The sequence below is a fragment of the Cottoperca gobio genome, chromosome 7, assembly GCF_900634415.1.
Source record: "Cottoperca gobio chromosome 7, fCotGob3.1, whole genome shotgun sequence".
Taxonomy (NCBI): domain Eukaryota; kingdom Metazoa; phylum Chordata; class Actinopteri; order Perciformes; family Bovichtidae; genus Cottoperca; species Cottoperca gobio.
This window is the reverse complement of record NC_041361.1, coordinates 1,580,148-1,599,792: the sequence shown is the minus strand read 5'-3', so window position 1 is coordinate 1,599,792 and position 19,645 is coordinate 1,580,148. Positions and strand designations below refer to the sequence as shown.

Genomic DNA, 19,645 nt, shown 5'->3' with positions numbered 1-19,645 from the left:
AACTAAGTAACATGGCTGCTGAAGTCGAGAGGAAGATCTACATTTATTACAAAAACAACAACAACAATGGAAACGTTTATTATTGTTGTTATTTTAAATGAAAATTGTAATTTAATAAAATTAAGTAATAATAATAATAATAATAATAATAATAATAATAATCTTTATTTGTATAGCACCTTTCATACAAGAGTTGCAATTCAAAGTGCTTCACAGCAAAAACATAACAATTAGTACAAGATTAGACAGAATAAGAGCATTTACAGAACAATAATCACAGTGTTGACGTACATGAGTCTGAAGTACCATTATAAAAATAGCAGAATTAAAATAGTATAAATAACATTGGAGATCATGCCTAGTATCTGTATCTGTGCCGTACTTAACGACCTCCTGAAACCACATTCATCACCATTCTTTTAAATGTTTTAAACTATCAGAGGCCATATTTTGAATGCATGAGATCAACAACGGGCCGCTGTGGCCCTTCAACTGGTTTACTCCCTTTGATACACATTCTTCATCGTCTTCGTACCTTAAAAAACTGGCACATTTCTAAAGAATCACATAGTTTTAATTTATTTGTACCAAATAAAGAGACGAGGAACAACATTAATAATAATGATTATAAATATGATGATGATAATAATAATAATAATAATAATAATAATAATAATAATAATAATAATAATAATGTAGAAATTAGAGTACAATAAAGTTATGTATGATGAACCCTAAAGAATCTCTTACTTTGAATTCATTTGTACAAATTATGAATAATATATATGTTTTTCTTTTACCAAGACAACCGTAACCACTTGAACGCAACGTGGGATCGCAATTACCATCGTTAACTGGCTGAATTCGGAGCTTTAGGGCAGTACGCGAACGCACCGTGAGCTCTGATTGGCTGCTTGTCAGTCAATTCAACATTGTCAAAAGAAAAGAAGAAGAAGAAGGAGAGGAGAAGAAGAGAAGAAGAGAAGAAGAGTCACCGCTGGGGCAGAAACAGTTCACCTCCAGCCTCCCGGACAGCATGAAAAACACTCTGTTGACTGAAATTAAGCTTTTAATTTGATAATTAAAAACACGTGAAGTCTTTACAGCTACAACAGAAGGGCACCGCCTCCGCGCGTTTTCCTTTAGTGCTTGAGTGAGCTAGCTTAGCCTGTTAGCTTAGCAGGACACCCACTCAGCCGTGTCCGTGTGTGCAGGACTTCACACCACCAGGAGCGGACAGAAATACCCCTGGAGCTGCACCACAACTGACCCGGACTTTACTTTACAACTACAGCTGCACGTGTTGGATCCAAACGCGGCTTTTGCACGCAAAGTTCTAACAAAATATCAACAAGGAAACATCCTGACAAACAAGGAAGTCTGAATGAACTTTGCTGCTAGCTAGTTGTGCAGCTGCATTGCTTCATTGTGCTGCATGCTTCAGCAGCTCCGTGCAGCCTTTCCTCCCGTCCTGCAGTGCTGATAGTGATTATCTGTAAACCCATCTGAGCGTGCTGTTGACACCAACGAAGCTAGGCTGGAAGCGTGCTAGATCTAACGTGCTAACTTGGAAAGCAAACATTTCAGAGATGATTCCCGAAAAAGCGCCGAAGGAGGACGTCTTCTATGGGTCTGGGGACCTGAAGAAGGATGCTCACATCCCCAGCTTCGACAAATATAAGGAGCTCTACTTGAAATCCATAGAGAATCCTAATGGTAAGTCCACGTTGTAGTATTTAAAGTACATTTACTCAAGTACTGTAGTTTTACAACGTTGAGGCACTTGTACTTTACTTAAATCTTTACATTTTCTGCTGATTTATATTAGTCCTGACTTTAGTTGAATGATATATTGTCCCAGAAATTGCAATAAACAATATTATTTTCATTTTAAGACCATTGTATGCCACTGACCTAATAATAATAATAGCATAATAATGCAAGCACACCCTTTCAAAGAGCAACGAACCTTTAATTCTTAAGAATATTAAGAAAATAAAAAAATATCCTAAATAAAACAATTTAAACAAAACCACACAAGAAAAACAATTAATATTAAGACTTTCAGGCTCTGTTAGAAAAATGGCCAATGTCTGCGGATTGCCTTTATAATGGAAGGGAAAACCCTGCTGTTTGTTCTGTCGGTATGTAAACACAAAGGGCAACATCGAGGTCAAGATCATGCCCATATATCTTACAATAAGTCGATGACACAACACTTCTTCTCCTACTACATTAACTTTAGTTCCTCTGCAGATTTATAATAATATTAACGATGCAACATAATACAATATGATGTATTTTAAGATAAGAAAGACTTCTTTGTCATCCGTCTACAGACAGTGCAGCACAGTACACAGAGGAACGCAGTGGTGTTCCCCTGCTCCCGCTGCAAAACAAAACAATGAATTAAACGGGGCAGAAAAACAAAAGGTAGAGAACGAGCTACAAGTCTTATTGTAGTAATAGTATAGTAATCGCAGTAGTAATAGTTTTTTGAATGCAGGACTTTTTTACACTTTAGTTTTGCTACTTTTGCTGAAGTAAAGCTTCTTCCACCACGGTCTCATGCACAGAGGACTTCCCTGAGTACTCCTGCCATTTAAAGGCCACGTCTGACCTCGGCGTTAAATGCATTTGATTTAAAGGCGATGATGAAAGTGTAATTGGCTGTACTAACCTCGGAAGTAAACGCAGCAGCCCGTCGAAAGCTGATTTCTGTGCTCGGCACCTAAACATGCTTCTGTTACTGAACCTCATGATTTACCTTTTCCATGTTCAGAGACGTCACATGGAAACAACTGATTACAAACAATAGTCAGAATTTCCCTTTGACCAACTTGATGTTTGTTGAAATTGTTGATGGTCTAGTGGCACGGCTTCCAACTACACCACCGTGGTTGTGAGTTCAACACCAGGGCTGCCACCAGTGTGCCCCTGAGCAAGGCACTTAACCCTGAGCTGCTCCAGACAGACTGTCCCTGTAGTGAGGGCACTGTAACCTGTAACCTGACCTGTAATGTAAGCTTCTAAATGTGATGAGTTCCTTCTTGTCCTTCTCTTACTTCACAGGAAACTCATTTATTTATGTTTTTTGGATGTTGATGAGATAAAAAAATGCATAAAAATAAACCTCGAGCATGTTTCATCACACGATGAAAATGAATTCATACTTTATTTGTAGATTTGACTCTTTGTTACCTGCAGCCTGTACTGAAGGAGTCATTTTGGGTTTTCTGGTAACGAGGAAGCAACATGGCCTCTGGGCGGGCGTGTTTCTACTAAACTCACCATGCAGGTGGGGGGGGGGCATTCTTTATCAGTGCAGCTATTGTTAAACAGCCGCTCATGTCATTTCCGTGAAGTGTGGAGGCTGTAAAGAACTTCAGAGGCAATCAAACAAGTTTAACCTGCAGGTGGAATCTGGCTTCAGGAATGTTCTCTGGAGTTAATGAATGACATCCCAGTACATGCGTACAATAAGTATAAGTACATACATACATACATACATACATACATACGTACAATAAGTATAAGTACATTATCTTCACGTAGGTGAAATCCTTTAAGTGCATCACGCAGAAATAAGAAATCATGATGAAATATTTGGGCGATTGTGACTCCGTTATGAAAGTTAATGATGCAAAGAAAAAGCGTCACAAACGTTTCACAAGAGGAACAAGTTGCAGCGAGAAGATAATTAACCACCAATATTGTGAGATTACAATGTTGGCACATTTAGTTTTGTGTGGAAACATTGTTGTTTACGACGTCTTTTATTCAGCTGCTCGTGTGTCAGCGGCAAATGAATGTGTAACTATATGAAGGACATATTTCCACTTTGTTCTGGTGAGTTCTTGTCATATTTCTTTGACATTTTTAAGGTTAAACTACTTTATTATTATTGTAAAATAACCAAATGTTTCATACTTTAATAAAAGCTGAATTGAATGAGCTGCATGTGGCTCGCTCCACCAGATGCGTTCCTGCTGCACTGAGATCAGCATCTTCCTTCTTGTACGTGATTAACAGATAACATGTGCTCAGCCCGTCATTACAGCCTCTTACACAGTTCACCTCCGATAAGAATCATATTACAGGGAACACTGTTGCTATAGAGGTGGAATATATTCTCAGTTTCAGAAGGTCCCCATACCCGCACATACTTTGTGATGGTTAGCTCCCTGCAGGCGTATTTTACTGAAGTGAAGCGGTGCATCTTCTCTGGCGAGATGAGCGTCTGTGGGATTCATCAACACGTCTTTCTTCCCGTCCTGCAGAGTTCTGGGGCGACATCGCCAAAGATTTCTTCTGGAAGACCAAACACACGGGTCAGTTCCTCGAATACAACTTCGATGTGACGAAAGGAGAAATATTTATCAAGTTTATGGAAGACGCTTCCACCAACATCTGCTACAACGTCCTCGACCGCAACGTCCACGACAGGGAGCTCGGAGATAAAGTGGCCTTCTACTGGTGAGTGTGTGTGTGTGTGTGTGTGGGGGGGGGGGGGTTATGACTACCAGTGTCCAGAGTGACACAATCCCCGTGTAGTGGTTGGGGGCGTTCAGTTGTGTAATGTAATTGTTGCAGCTTTAATGTCTATTTTAAGTGTTTAAACACATTTGGTGCTAAAACAAGTCGATGGAAAGACGCGTGATCAACTGCTACTTATTTTACACTTTATTGACTTTCAACACGGCAACTTTACAACGTGATTCATTTTAATATGTATTAAGGAAACATGCTCTTTCCATGTCGTCCAAAAGTAAAGATTTGCTGCTTTTCTCTTTCTTAAATATTATTGTCAGGTATTATAAGTGTAGTTCGTAGTACAGCTTATTTTATGAGTAATTGATTAATCGTGTAGTCGCTGCAGCTCAAATCTTAACTGTGTGTGTGTGTGTGTGTGTGTGTGTGTGTGTGTGTGTGTGTGTGTGTGTGTGTGTGTGTGTGTGTGTGTGTGTGTGTGTGTGTGTGTGTGTGTGTGTGTGTGTGTGTGTGTGTGTGTGTGTGTGTGTGTGTGTGTGTGTGTGTGTGTGTGTGTAACAGGGTTGAATACCAACAGATTGAATGAATGGCGCAGCAGTCGTCCTCCCTCCTTTTGTCTCTCGCATACTTTCTCTCCGTTCTTCCCTCCAGCTCTTTCTCCCTTTACACTTTGCTCATCTTTATTTTCCTCCTACATATTAATTTAAACACTACACGGAGCAGAAACACCACAACAAGGAGCACGAACGGTTCAGAGAGAAGCGTAAAGAAATGGACACGTGTCTCTCGTAACCGTGGTGTCACATAGTAACAATGAGTTTTTAAGAGGATCTAAATGTAAACTCTCTGCAGATGCAATCTGCTGTTGTTTACGTACAGACACATCGTTTCCAAGACTTCACCCTCGATGCATATCATGGTTTTGCAGCTTTTACTTATCGCTCAGCTTTATCTGATGTCTGACACCGACATGAAGCAGACAAACAGGATGGATCGTCGGTGTTTGTAAGAGCAGGGTGGAGTAAATAATATAAGGAGTTTATTTGTTCTCTGTCCACAAACCTCACGCTCTTAGTATTCATCTTGTTTCACAGACCTGCTGCGCTCCTTTCATTGAACTGCTCTTGGCTGACTCTCTTTTATTAAAACGCTGCTCTTCTGTCTGCAGCATCACTTCTTTTCTCTTCGCTCCCCCCCCCCCCCCCCACTGTCCCTCGCCTCGGGCCTTTGATGTGTCCTCATGTGAGTGCTGAAGCCACAGAGGAATGTTGGACCACGCAGGGCTGTCCAGGGAGAGGACGGGGAAAGTGGGAACATGTGATTGAATGTAGCAGCGATACCAAGACAGCGTGTGCCCTCATGCAGGAGAATCTCTGAGCGTCAGTCGGGATGAATCTTTTCATCCTTGATGGATTATGTTCTGTATAAAATGTCAGATGAAAGTGTAAAGTGTAAAGTGCTTGAACCCAAAGCTGAGGCTTCAAGGATGTTTAGTTAACAAAATACAAGTCTCAGTCGTAGAGTTGGTACTTGTTACTTGTTCTGGCAGTTTTTGTTTCCATCTCACTTCATGTGAATTTCCTCGCACCACAGAACTCCCTCTCTTAGCTGAGGGGGGGGGGGCTTTTTATAGATCAGGCTTTTATTGTCTTCAGTTCGTGTGATCTTTTAATTCGCTGGTCTTTTCTTATTTTTAATGACGTTCTTATCTAAAAGAAACAGTTTGTCCTCATTGGTCCCTGACATTCAAAGTGTGTGTGTGTGTGTGTGTGTGTGTGTGTACATTTGTGTAAGTGCTATTATCGCTCCTAACATTTCCAGTTAGTCGAGTCGGGCAGAGAAACTTGTCTGATGACCTTCGTTAAGGTGTCGTCACGTGTAAAACTCCAGAAGGCAAAATAAAGCGTCAGAAAATGAAGTGGTTCTAAAACCAGTTTCTTGTTTTGTAAATGTAAAACCCAAAGACGTTCGAGCAAAGCAGCAAAACTTCACGTTTCAAAACCAGCTGAAACCAGATATTTGGCCTGAAACTGAAACGTTTGAATTCCTTCAGACGTCTGTTGGTCGACGAGTTTTACACGAATGATTGCAAGCTCGACTCGTGAGACGATCTCATGTTCTTAAAGATGGCCGACGCATACAGGCCGATATCACAAGTGTCAAACAAACAATGAGCTTCTCTGGAGACGCCTCTTAAGAATAGACCTTGTTTGTTATATCTGATTATTCTGCAGACTTTGTGGGCGTGTCGTCTGCGTTGACGGGGAGCACAGTAGGTCACTGTGTCCGTGCACCTTCTGTATTTTGCCCTGATTGTGAGCAGACATTGCATCAGGTGTCAGCATGGAAATTATTAAGGTCAGAGCTTTATAATAGTTTCAGTTATTCTGTGAACGCAACTCCCATCAGCTGTCGGTGCCAAGCGGGTCACAGAGACCTTTCAGCTATGCACACACACACACACACACACACACTCTTCCACACACACACAGGAAAAACATACTCACAGATACAGAGTGCTATTGAGAGTCCACTGAGGCAGCAGTGTGTCGGCTGCTGTAAGAGATCTCACGACCAATATTATAATTATTCAGGTTAAGAGTTGCTTTAAATGTAAACGTGTTAATAAAATGCACAGAGGCTCGTGTAGAGGGAAATGTACTCGTCATGATGTAACTGAATTATACATTCATATCATATTTAATAAGAGTACAGAATTGGGGCTCAGCGCTCTCCTCCCGTCACTGTTCTTCATCCTGCAGACTGATGCTGAGACGAGCTTCACGAGCACGACTGGGATTTAATAATCTGGAGAGGCAGAGCTGTCACAACTCATTCATCGCTCTCTGTTCTCCAGAGTGTGTGTGTGTGTGTGTGTGTGTGTGTGTGTGTGTGTGTGGACTTGAATGATGCTTTTGCAAGCCTGCAGTTTCCTTAAACGCCCAGGATGTTACTCTGTTGTGAAAAAGGGGAAAGTTGAGATGTTTCACAACTGGGCTGAAGTTCTACAGACCAGAAGAAGAATGTAGATTTGGTTTTGTAACTGCTCTTCTGTGTAACACGTGGTTACAGTGACACAAGCGAGCGAGCTGGATTAACCTGCTTTGCATTTTGTAAACGTTCTCTGTGCTGGAATATGAAGTTTGATGAAACACAACATGTATCCTGTAAACGCAGATGATGATCTCTCAGAATCAGTCGATTGTTGGACCAGTTGTTGATCAACTCTGTTCTGATGTTTCTTTCAGGGAAGGCAATGAGCCCGGAGATGAGCTGACGGTGACGTACAAAGAGCTGCTGCAGAGAGTCTGTCAGTTTGCCAACGTCCTGAAGTCTCAGGGTGCGTCATGAACACGACCCGCTGAACCTGCTGAGTCAGAACTAAAACTGTGTTCGTCAACATATCCGGGAAGATTGATTTGCTCTTCCAGTAAAGCACACTTCGCTGATCACACTCCCGTCTTTTTGTCTTTGCAGGAGTGAAGAAGGGCGACCGTGTGTCCATCTACATGCCCATGGTGGTGGAGCTGGTGGTGGCTATGTTGGCGTGCGTCCGCATCGGAGCCGTTCACTCCATAGTGGTGAGTTAGAAAGTGCGCAGCTCAACTCGACTGGCACTGCGAGAGCGCAGACCTACGTCGAGGCCAATGGTGCATTCGTGTGCTCCTCTCATTTCCCCGAGTTTAACTTTTGAAGCGGGTTCCGAGTTGTTTCTCCGACTTCAGGGGCCGTTCACGCAAATTCTCCCAGTCATGAACTCATTTTTCAGATTATTTCGACAGCACATGAATGCAACACAAAAGCCGTATCTCGCATGGTTGAAGAAAGTTCAACATGTCTGCATCCTGTGACTCGGCCCTGTGGTTTTTATATCCTGCTGGCAGACGAGCTCCTCGCTGGATGTCATTGTGTCAACATGGTGAATTAAAGTCTGAGTTAAAAGATGGAAGTTAAAACTGTGTGTGCGGCTGTTTCCAGTTTGCAGGTTTCTCTGCGGAGTCTCTGTGCGAGAGGATCCTGGACTCGCAGTGTTCGCTGCTCGTCACAGCAGGTGGGTGTCAGGAAACAAATCTCCGTTGCAGGATGTTTGGAGGGTCCAGGGAATGATTTACTCCCTGACGCAAACCTTGTTAAACCATATTAAACTGAATATCTTTGGGTTTTGGACTAACGACACATTTAAAGACATCACCTTGGATTTAATGGGGATGAATATATTTCACTATTTTCTAAACTAAATGATTTATCTCATAGTTGTTAGTCGCAGCTTCAAAAGATTAAATGACAGGAGAGATGACATTTGAGACACGCATGACTCCTCAAAGACACCTCCGCAGAACTCGTGGCTCTCAGTGGCCGGTCCGGCTCGCCGCAGGTCCCTGAAGCGTCCCTCTGGCTCCTCGGCTCCTCGGCTCGTGAAGCCGAGTGGCTGAAGGAGCTGTTGGCGGAGACGAGGTGCTGAGCTGTGACCAGTAATCAAAGTCTTATTAGCTGGATTAAAGTCTGAAGATATAAACCTGTAAATCTGCTGCGTTAATGGCCTGTGATCACACACACACACACACACACACACACACACACACACACACACACACGCACACACACCTCTCATTCATAGAAGTAAGCGGCTCAGAGTCTTGTATTCTGAGCAGCATGTGTACACTGAGTGTCATTACGTTGTAACGAGAGCACAGACGGTGAAACGGAGCTCAATTCTCCGCTGGGTGTCGTTGAGTTTTACTACCGCAGATAAAGTTTAGTGATCGATCTCGACTACCTGACGCTGCAGAGCCGACGCTGCAGAGCCCCCGCTGCAGAGCCCCCGCTGTGAAGCTGTCCACAGAATATAACAGAGTTATTTGCAGTGAGAAATAAAGTATCAGTTGGTTTTTGTATTGCATAATAAAAATACAATTTCGCCTGCAAGTTATTTCACAGATTTAGATTAATAACACAAAATACTGTCAAGAAATGCATTTTATTATTATTATTATTATTATTATTATTATATTATTATTATTATTATTATTATAGATGCAATGACATTAGACTTTATAATTATACTAATTGGTCTGGGGCGTCCCGGTAGCTCAACTGGTAGCACGGCTGTCCCATATACAAAGGCTGAGTCCTTGCCCACAGCGGACACTGGTTCGAGTCCGACCTGTGGCGTGTGTCGTTCCCTCTCCCCCCCCCCCCCCCCCCTTCACAATCTGCACTTCTCATCATAAAGGCATGAAAAGCCCAAACAAATAACTTAAAATAAAAAAGCTGTGTTGATCTGAAATTTCTCTACTTGAACGTTTTGATGCGAATACTTTGACTGCAGTATTTAAATGCAGTATTTGTACACTGAGGTATTACTACTCGTACTCGTACTACTCGTACTAAAGTAAAGCTCTTGCACCTCTGCCTCCAGCAGTTTGTTTATAACCGGCTCGTGTTTCCAGTCCCGCCTGCTGCTGCTTTAAATGAAGTCTTACTGAAACTGTTGACTGCAGAATACATCTTCCTCTTCTCTTCTTCCTCTTTGTTCATTTCTCTGGTTTGGCTCAGACGGTTTCTATCGAGGAGATAAGCTGATCAACCTGAAGCTCTTAGCGGACGAAGCACTGCAGAAGTGCAGAGACAAGTAAGCTGTCCACACACACACATTCAAACACACACACACACACACACACGTTCAAACACACACGTTCAAACACACACACACACGTTCAAACACACACACACATGCTCAAACACACACACGCTTACATGCTCAAACACACACATGCTTACATGCTCAAACACACACACACACACACACACACGTTCAAACACACACGTTCAAACACACACACACATGCTCAAACACACACACGCTTACATTCTCAAACACACACATGCTTACATGCTCAAACACACACACATACATGCTCACACACACACACACACATACATGCTCAAACACACACACATACATGCTCACACACACACACACACATACATGCTCAAACACACACATACTCAAACACACACACACACATACATGCTCACACACACACACACACACACATACATGCTCAAACACACACATGCTCAAACACACACACACATGCTCACACACACACGCATACATGCTCAAGCACACACACACACACACACACTTGTATATTAGTGACCGTGAGATAAATTGACAAATCATCCCTGAGCCTCAGACCTAACCATCCCAGAGTAACTTTAACACAAAGTTCTGCAGAAGTTGTGATTGTGTGTGTGTGTGATGATGATGATGATGATGATGATGATGATGATGATGTTCCTGCTGCAGAAGGGATCTACGAGCATGCTGAGCATTGAGACACGTTGGCTACGTGTCACTGGGTCTGAGATGCAGTCATGTGTTTGTCCCTGCAGGGGTTTCCCGATACAGAGGTGTATAATGCTGAAGCACTTGTCCAGAGAAGCAGAAGAGACTCCTCTGGGCTCTCAGTCTCCTCCCGCCAAACGGTCCTGCCCGGATCTGCAGGTAAACGATAAACTAAAAACCCAAACTGGGCCGTTCCAGACCAGGCCAAAGAGTCCCTGCAACATTAGTTTGATGGTCTTATCATGTCACGCAGACCCATCGTGTGTGTTGATATTTAAGTTCACATCTCCGCTTTGCTTCATAGTCAGTTTTACTAACGTGTAAATAATGAAACCTTTACTCCCGGTTTACTCTTTGAAGGTGGAGATATTCTGCATTTTTCTTATTGTCATTAAATCCCATGAAAAGACCAAAAACCAAAGAATTAATCCGACTGAAGCTGCAGGTACACAGGTGTGTTATATGTGCATGAGATCCTGATGCACCTCCTTCCTCTGTGATGGAAGGAGCGCCACTGTTAACACTATTAGAAACACATCAGTGAGCTTCACTGCTGACATCTTCAGTACCATGGACACACACACACACACACCGTCCTGCTGCCCAAATACTCACTACAGCACCACATGTGGATTAATTCGCCGCTGAAAGTAGTCCCCAACAAATGCTCTATTTCCTCCTGTTTGTTCGAAAACAAACAAAGTAACTTTATATTTGTGTTTTTTAAAGCGGTCCGTCTTCAGTACCATGGACACACACTGCAGTTTATTCTGACTCAACCACACACACACACACACACACACACACACACACACACACACACACACACACAAACAAAGTAACTTTATATTTGTGTTTTTTAAAGCGGTCCGTCTTCAGTAGGAACCGATGAGCTTGGCGCTGAGAGAAACGTCTGAGCGATGGACGAACACATTGTTGCTTTGGGTCTTTTCATGGGATTGGTTGACAGTAAGACGGCTACAGACTAAAGCAGCTTTATCCTTTTAAATGTTGATAAAGTTAAGACTTATTACGATGTTGCATCCACCCAACAAGGATCTTTACTGACTGCTCTTCAACTGTTTGGTTGTTTTGGGTCTTCTTCTGAGAAACTGGTTTATTAGCGTCGATATTTTCTTTAACTTTTGTTTCTTCTTGAAAACCTCCTTAATCTTCCCTCAAATGATCAACTTCTGGTGACGTTGTTTTTAATAACCCTCTCCCTCCTTAACTTCTCCTCCTCCTTTCCTCCACCCAGCAGGAGAAACAGACAGGGAGGGTAAAGAAAACACGTCCTGTCCCGCAGGTATTTTCATTCCCTCCTCCCTCCACTAAATCCCCATAACACCTTTTGTTTTTGTTTTTGCTTTTTTAAAGGAATATTTCACCCTCAAGTAGACTTTTCATATCGCAGCTGCTGCTGCTGCTGCTGCTGCAGTTGCTGCTGCTGCTGCTGCAGTTGCTGCTGCTGCTGCTGCTGCTGCTGCAGCTGCTGCTGCTGCTGCCGGGTTAACACAATAAACAAAGCATGAAGAAGAAATCTTACGAAATTCATTTTTAGCGGCATTTATTTTGATGTCTTTGATGAATTGTTGGCACTTTAAACTATAAATATTTGATCTGATATCATTTAATAAAATACTATTGATGGTTTATTGTGTTCCCTAGCAACAGCAGTTTGTTGTTCCTGTGATTTCAGATTACGTTTGTGAACATCAGAGATTATTATTAATCTTTAATTAAGAAATAAACTCATTTAAATCTTGTATATTGTTGTATATTGATATCTGATACTATGATAACATATACAACAGACACAATTAGTTAAATTATGCGTAAAACCAAATTCTAACAATTTATGATGAAGAATCAGAATGAAGGCAAAAATAAGAAGCAATAAATAAAAACTGTTCACAGATGTTTTCTGAATCAATTGGAATAAAAGTACCTTCTCTGTCGGCGTGGAACTTGTATTAACACGGTTTTTTCTCTTTCTGTATCTGTTGTGGACGCTCGTTGTACGCAGCCGTAAGAGCTGCTGTCTGAAGCGTGTTGTGTTCTTGTCACTAACTGCTGTAACGTTTCTCTCAGAAGGATCAGGAGTCTCATGTTGTGCTTCACTAGTTTTAATTAATATATTTTGGCTTCTGCAATTTAAAATCCTTTCTGAAGGCCCTGTTTTTACTTCTTGGTATTAATTCACCTAGAAAGCATTTTTATTGCTAATATTACATTTAAGTTACCTGTAAATATCTTGCTGCTGTGAAGGGCTGGGTGATATCGATGTTCCTTCAGTACCACACACACACACACACACACACACACACACACACACACACACACACACAAACACTCACTACAGCCCCAAATGTGGATTAATCCGCCGCTGAAAATAGTCCCCAATAACTGCCTTATTTCCTTCGTTTGAATAAAAAGTACAGAGCTCAGCATCTAAAGATTACTAAACCTTAAAGTAACTATATATTTGTGTTTTAAAGATTGACGTGTTCAGTAGAAGCTGAGGGAAACGTCTGAGAGATGGACGTGTTACTGCCAGAGACACCAACACATTGTCTTTATGAAATATTAAGAGTGCTGCTCCAAAATATAAAACAAAGCACTTTTATTGTGAACGCAGACGTGTCATTATTCCACATGTCGTTGTGAAATCAACATTTATTTCATCACAAGTTTTAGCATCTTTCTTTTCTTTAGTCATATTTCTGTTTCTGTTTCCTTTCAATATATCTCATCTCTCGCTTCTTTATCTCTTTTGGCTTTGTGTCTAACAGAAATAACATTTCTCCATTATTCTGTTAACTATATAAACATCTGATTGTGACTCGGCTCTGACGCGCAGGAAATAAGTCACGACTTTTCTAACACGTTTGTTTTTATCGCTTTATTCTCTGTAACTGATCTACAGAGGTCACATGGTCTGCTTCTCTCCAAACTAGTTTGTCAAACTAACTTTCTTTCTCTCCTGTTTTAGATTATAGAGACATGTGTTGTTTTAATGGTGTGTGTGTGTGTGTGTGTGTGTGTGTGTGTGTGTGTGTGTGTGTGTGTGTGTGTGTGTGTGTGTGTGTGTGTGTGTGTGTGTGTGTGTGTGTGTGTGTGTGTGTGTGTGTGTCAGGTCCCGTGGAACCCCAAGGTGGACTTGTGTTGGCACACTCTGGTGCGTGGAGCTTCAGACGAGTGTGAACCAGAGTGGTGCAACTCAGAAGATCCTCTCTTCATCCTCTACACCAGCGGCTCAACCGGCAAACCAAAGGTGCACACACACACACATTCAGTCATTGGATTGAAGAACTGTCAGAAGACTCACATTTATAATAATCCTTCTGATTTCGTTATTAATAACCAAACAACATTGAGAAAAGGAGCTAAATATAAAATCCCCCAGCGTGTTTCACCAGCGCTGCGCTCGCCTCTCGTCTGCAGGGAGTCCTCCACACAGTCAGCGGCTACATGCTCTACACTGCCACCACCTTCAAACTGGTGTTCGACCACCAGCCGGATGACGTGTACTGGTGCACGGCAGACATCGGTTGGATCACCGGACACTCCTACATCACATACGGCCCGCTGGCTAACGGGGCCACCAGCGTCCTGGTGAGTGCCGTCAGCTGAGGGACGCCGGGAGTGCTCGACTTCCTGTTTGTACAAACTTCAGTGAACACATAAATATTATTGTGTTTTAAATGACTTCATCCCGCCTCCCGTACCAAGTCTGAAATGTGATGTTAAAATCTGTGTGTGTGTGTGTGTGTGTGTGTGTGTGTGTGTGTGTGTGTGTCAGTTTGAGGGCCTGCCTACCTACCCAGATGTAAGCCGTATGTGGGAGATTGTGGACAAATATAATGTTTCCAAGTTCTACACGGCGCCGACCGCCATCAGACTGCTGATGAAGTACGGCAGAGAGCCGGTGCAGAAGTGAGTCGTGTCTGACCGTCACAAACGGACTTCCTGTGATGCTAGCATTCTTCATGGTGTCTGTGCTAAAGCACCTTCTCTCTGCAGGTATAAGCGGGATTCTCTGAAGGTTCTGGGGACGGTGGGAGAGCCCATCAACCCTGAGGCCTGGCAGTGGTACTACAACGTGGTGGGAGAGAAGAGATGTCCCATTGTCGACACCTTCTGGCAGACAGAAACTGTAAGCTAGTACAGGCCTCCTCGTGGGCAGGAACGCATGCTCTTCAATCTAGACATTTAAAAATAACTTTTATCCTCCACTCGCTATTTTTAACTTCCTCACTCAGAAGCAGTGTTTGCAGACTGTTGGCTGTGCTGCCCCCTGCTGGAAACACCGGGTATTCACACCCAAAACATTTGTAACGGGATGTTTTCTGTTTTCAGGGTGGACATGTGTTGACTCCTCTACCTGCAGCCACTCCCATGAAACCTGGATCTGCTGTGAGTAGATGCTGCGCAAATAAACGCACCCAATAGTTACGTAGTGCATTGTTTTATCTATAGTGCTTCCACATGGTGAAGTACTTTACGGACATCTGAAATATTAAAATGAGCATTAAAAGATTGAATAAAAGTGTGAGCAAGCTGCTAATAAAAAGAGAAAATCAAGACAAATGCAAAAATAAAAGCAATAAACAAAAGATTAAAAAGCAGCAAAAACGTTTTAAGTTCATTATTTTTTATTTCAGTTTTTATTTTTATCTTATTTTCCATTTTTTATTAAGGAAAATAGCGACAATTAATAAACAATTCTTCAAATTGCCATCTTTTGTTTTTCCGTCCTCCAGACGTTCCCGTTCTTCGGCGTGGTGCCGGCCATCTTGAATGAGTCGGGGGAGGAGCTGGAGGGGCCGAGCGAAGGATACCTGGTTCGGATCTTCACCGCGTCTTGTGACGATGTCGCTGTTATTTCTGAGTGAACCGGTCGTGTGTGTTGATCGGCTTCTGTTTCTTCACACAGGTGTTCAAACAGCCGTGGCCCGGCGTGATGAGGACGGTGTACGGAAACAAGCAGCGGTTTGAAACCACCTACTTCAAGAAGTTTCCTGGATACTACGTCACCGGAGACGGTGAGAGACCGGATCTTCTTTACTGCTTTTATTTCACTTCTCATTTTGTTTAATTTATTATTTTAAAATGTTCTTTATGTGTTTCCTACCTCTTTCCACTGTAACATGTGAACTTATACTTTATCTATATTAACGTATATTATTGTTTACTCTACTACCTTTATTTATTTGAATGTTTTAAAAAAAAATAAAAATCTTTTAAAGTTACATTTAAAGGAACTTGCACCGTCTCCCAGAACATTTGCAGATTTGTCAATAAACCAAATTGTGTTGGAAACTTTGTTGAAACTTTACTTTTTTACAGGTTGCCGTAGAGACAAGGATGGCTACTATTGGATAACAGGGAGGATAGACGACATGCTGAATGTCTCGGGTAAGAACCAATTAACCAATTAACAAAATCAATGAATTTATAATGATGATGATATAATTATATCCCTCTTTCCCCTTCAAGGTCACTTATTGAGTACAGCGGAGGTGGAGTCGGCTCTGGTGGAGCACGAGGCCGTTGTCGAGGCGGCGGTGGTGGGCAGACCTCATCCTGTCAAAGGAGAAAGTCTCTACTGCTTCGTCACGCTCGCTGATGGTCTGACGTTCAACCGCACGCTGGAGGCCGGGCTCAAAAAACAAGGTTGGTGCTCACGGCTTCGTTAGGGGGAAGGTGCATTAAAGTATCGCTATCGGGAGGACGAGTCTCATGGGACACTAACAGTATCCACGCCCCAAACACCCAAGAGTCAAAGACTAAGCAGCTGGTTCGTGTAAGTCTCCACATCAGCTCGTAGACAGAGGAGAGGAATGTAACGATAGAAAGAACATCACTAGACGGTTAAATCGAGACGCAAATATGTAAAGATTCAAATATGTGAGAAGAAAAATGAATCTTGATGCTCTTTATAAACAGCAGAGGGCGCTATCTGTATCAAGATGCAGACATTTAATATGTTTGCGTGTGAGAAGCACAATAAATATTATTAAACAGCCAAAGGTGGTGAGTGACTTTGAGTGACAGTCAGATTGTGTGCTTGGTGTTCACAGTGCGGGAGAAGATCGGTGCCATCGCGACACCAGACTTCATCCAGAATGCTCCAGGCCTCCCCAAGACCCGATCCGGTAAAGTTCCCAAAGTTAGAGAATTAAAACAATTGATTTGTTTGTTTTTGTCATTAAAATGACCTTCGGTCTCCTCTCTGCAGGTAAGATCATGCGACGGGTGCTTCGCAAAATCGCCTGTGACGAACGAGACCTGGGCGACATCTCCACGCTGGCCGACTCCTCGGTGGTCGAGCAGCTCTTCCAGAACAGATGCTGCCCCGACGTGTGACGGCCTCCAGGATCCTCGCGGGGAAGCTCCGATTGCAGCCGCACGCCACCGGCCACAAACCCAGCCCGGGGAGAGAAGAAGAAGAAGAAGAAGAAGAAGAAGAGGAAGAAAAGGAGAAACTACATGAACTTGGTCTTGTCCAACAAACAACCTTTAGCTCCTGATGAGTCTGACCGGTGTGCAGCAGAGCCGGTGTTTAACCCCACTGTCCTCTTTAATGTACGAACGATCAGCAGCAGGTGGAGACACGACATCTGTCTGGATGCTTCACACTTCTGTAGAAGTAGTAATCATTTTAACAGCAGCAAAGAAAGTATAGAAATGACATCAGTCTGTTGGCTTTAATGTTTTCCAGAGTTTAAAACACACAGTGGTGTTTATGAGAAGCCAGAGGTTGTTTCTGTGAAAGACCGTCCTGCGACTGTGTGGCAGAGGTGGAGCCGGGTAACGCTTCCTTTGGTTTGATCCTTGTGTTTTAGCCAAGAATACACCACAGCATGCGTTCCCTAAAGGGACAGTTTGGAGGCTCTTACCCACAGTCGGTGGATAATGCGCCTCCAGTTTGGAGAAACCGAGTACCAGAAGGAAGCTAAGCAATGTTCTGCTGCAAAACGTTACAAATTCACCAAAGTCACACAATAACGTAAACAAGCGATGGAGGCAGCAGCGGACGAGCACCTCTTGTGTTCTGCGAGGTGAAATGAAAATAGGCAATGGAGCGTTGAAGAGGGCTTCAGTTCCCCGTCACAGCCCTTTCTGACGGGCACGGTGAAGGTGAAGGCTGCTGCCCCCGTCCACAGCAGTACATTGTTTAGCTCCCGTGCCTGTACTCCCATCTGTTTCTCCAAAGTGGGGGCGTGCCGACCTCCATCTACTGCAGGTAAACTATAGATAAGATCCTCACTCAACCCCACTTCAGACATTTTGAACTATCCCTTTAAAGTGTTTCCACACTGGAATAAGGCTAATGTGAAGTGCTATCTGTAACTGGCCTGTAGTTAATTCAACAAGTCTCCTCCCCTCGCTCGCTGTTATGTCAACTGACGATTACGCTCAATATTTCTACTAGTTTTCATTTCTATTGTAATTTTCTAAACGCGTGTAGAATTGTGTAATTTCTTTCTCTGGTTTTTGACATAGGATGTGTTGGGTATGTCTATTCGTGTGTCTGCACACTGTATATGGGGCTCCTTTTCTTTCAGTCTGGTAAACGGGGAACGTGTGTCCAGCATCGTGCAGCTCAGGACTCCACACGGTCGGCTCCTCTCTCAAAAGCCCCCAAAAAAAGGGAATTTCCCAATAACTCCAACAGAAAATAGTTTCTCATTTAGTGTTCTCGTGTTAAAGTCGTATGATGTGTCCACACTCGTTCATTATTAAATCAGAATTAATAGTTATCTTTGATTAACTTGAGGTATCAAAGTCGATCCCAAGCGGCTGTAATTATGTGAGAGTATGATTTTAATTTAGTAAAATAATCAACAAAACTCACGATACGTGATCGTCCACAATCTGTGGATCAAGTCTGGATCATGATATGGTGACGTCTGTTCAAAGCTAAGAGTCTGTTAAGAATAAATCATCATTGGTGTCTTTATTCATTTTCCTGTTGGCCCGAGTATTTAAGCTCTGTATCGGAGAAAATAAGGCTGGTGCTATTCAAATTAAAATGTTTATTGTATACCATAAAAAGACCAAAACCAACAATGTGTTAGTCCTTCTAATACTTACTTCCTGTCTTTACGCTCCACTATAAGCCTTCTTTGTTGGTTTGAATCTTTTTATGGGATTTGTTGACGGTAACACAAATATAGAATATCACCAGACTTTCCTCCATCCTTAAATGTTTTTTTTATTGGAGGAGAAAATGTTAATGATTTTCCAAGCAAAGGTCTTTAACTTCATTCTTCATGCTGATAGACTGAAGTCAAGGTTGAAGCAACGGACCAGTCGAGCCATAAAATTGAGTCAAAATCATCTAAACAAATCTGAATTCTGAGCTAATTTGGTGCTTTAAAAGGTTTCTCCTCTAAGTTTCCTTAGCTGATTGTGATTACATTTGTGCAAGATGAACCAGAAGCAGGTTGTCGTACAGATTTCATCAGCTTTTTATTTTTGAATTTGTTGCCGTTTGTTTCTCAATGTGCCAACCTAAGTAACAGAGGAGCTGGGTGTATACAGCTAATCATTGTATTTAATGTTTAAAGAAAAAGTGGAGCTGCTTATTTGACATAGAAGCTTTTTATTTTGGTTTGTATAATAACTTCAGGTGACGGGACGAGTATTGCAGTTTGTATTTTTTTGTTTTTCTCTGTTCATCTTCCGTTTTGTGTTTTAATTTCTCTGTTTTTATCAGTGTATGCAATGACAGTAAATGAACATGACTACTGCCTCTCATCCTCTGTCACTGGCTGGTCCTTTGAAAAGTATTTG

General features: G+C 42.4%; 1 protein-coding gene across 3 annotated transcripts; it reads left to right on the top strand.

The window, feature by feature from the left end:
- The first annotated feature begins 952 nt into the window (after window positions 1-952).
- LOC115010862 (acetyl-coenzyme A synthetase, cytoplasmic-like) lies at window positions 953-19,609 on the top strand. 3 transcript variants are annotated; one of them, XM_029435719.1, is made up of 19 exons: window positions 953-1,716; window positions 4,281-4,476; window positions 7,740-7,831; window positions 7,969-8,072; window positions 8,470-8,542; window positions 10,048-10,123; window positions 10,891-11,002; window positions 12,105-12,149; window positions 13,980-14,117; window positions 14,288-14,458; window positions 14,646-14,779; window positions 14,867-14,999; window positions 15,203-15,259; window positions 15,607-15,687; window positions 15,780-15,888; window positions 16,193-16,261; window positions 16,343-16,519; window positions 16,927-17,001; window positions 17,085-19,609. In XM_029435719.1, the coding sequence occupies exons 1-19, from the start codon at window positions 1,590-1,592 to the stop codon at window positions 17,210-17,212; spliced, it is 2,097 nt and encodes a 698-aa protein (XP_029291579.1). In that variant the 5' UTR covers window positions 953-1,589; the 3' UTR covers window positions 17,213-19,609. The 3 variants fall into 3 exon arrangements, with proteins under 3 accessions (XP_029291579.1, XP_029291578.1, XP_029291580.1); XM_029435718.1 differs by having other exon boundaries at window positions 12,102-12,149; XM_029435720.1 differs by lacking the exon at window positions 12,105-12,149.
- The last annotated feature ends 36 nt before the right edge of the window (window positions 19,610-19,645 follow it).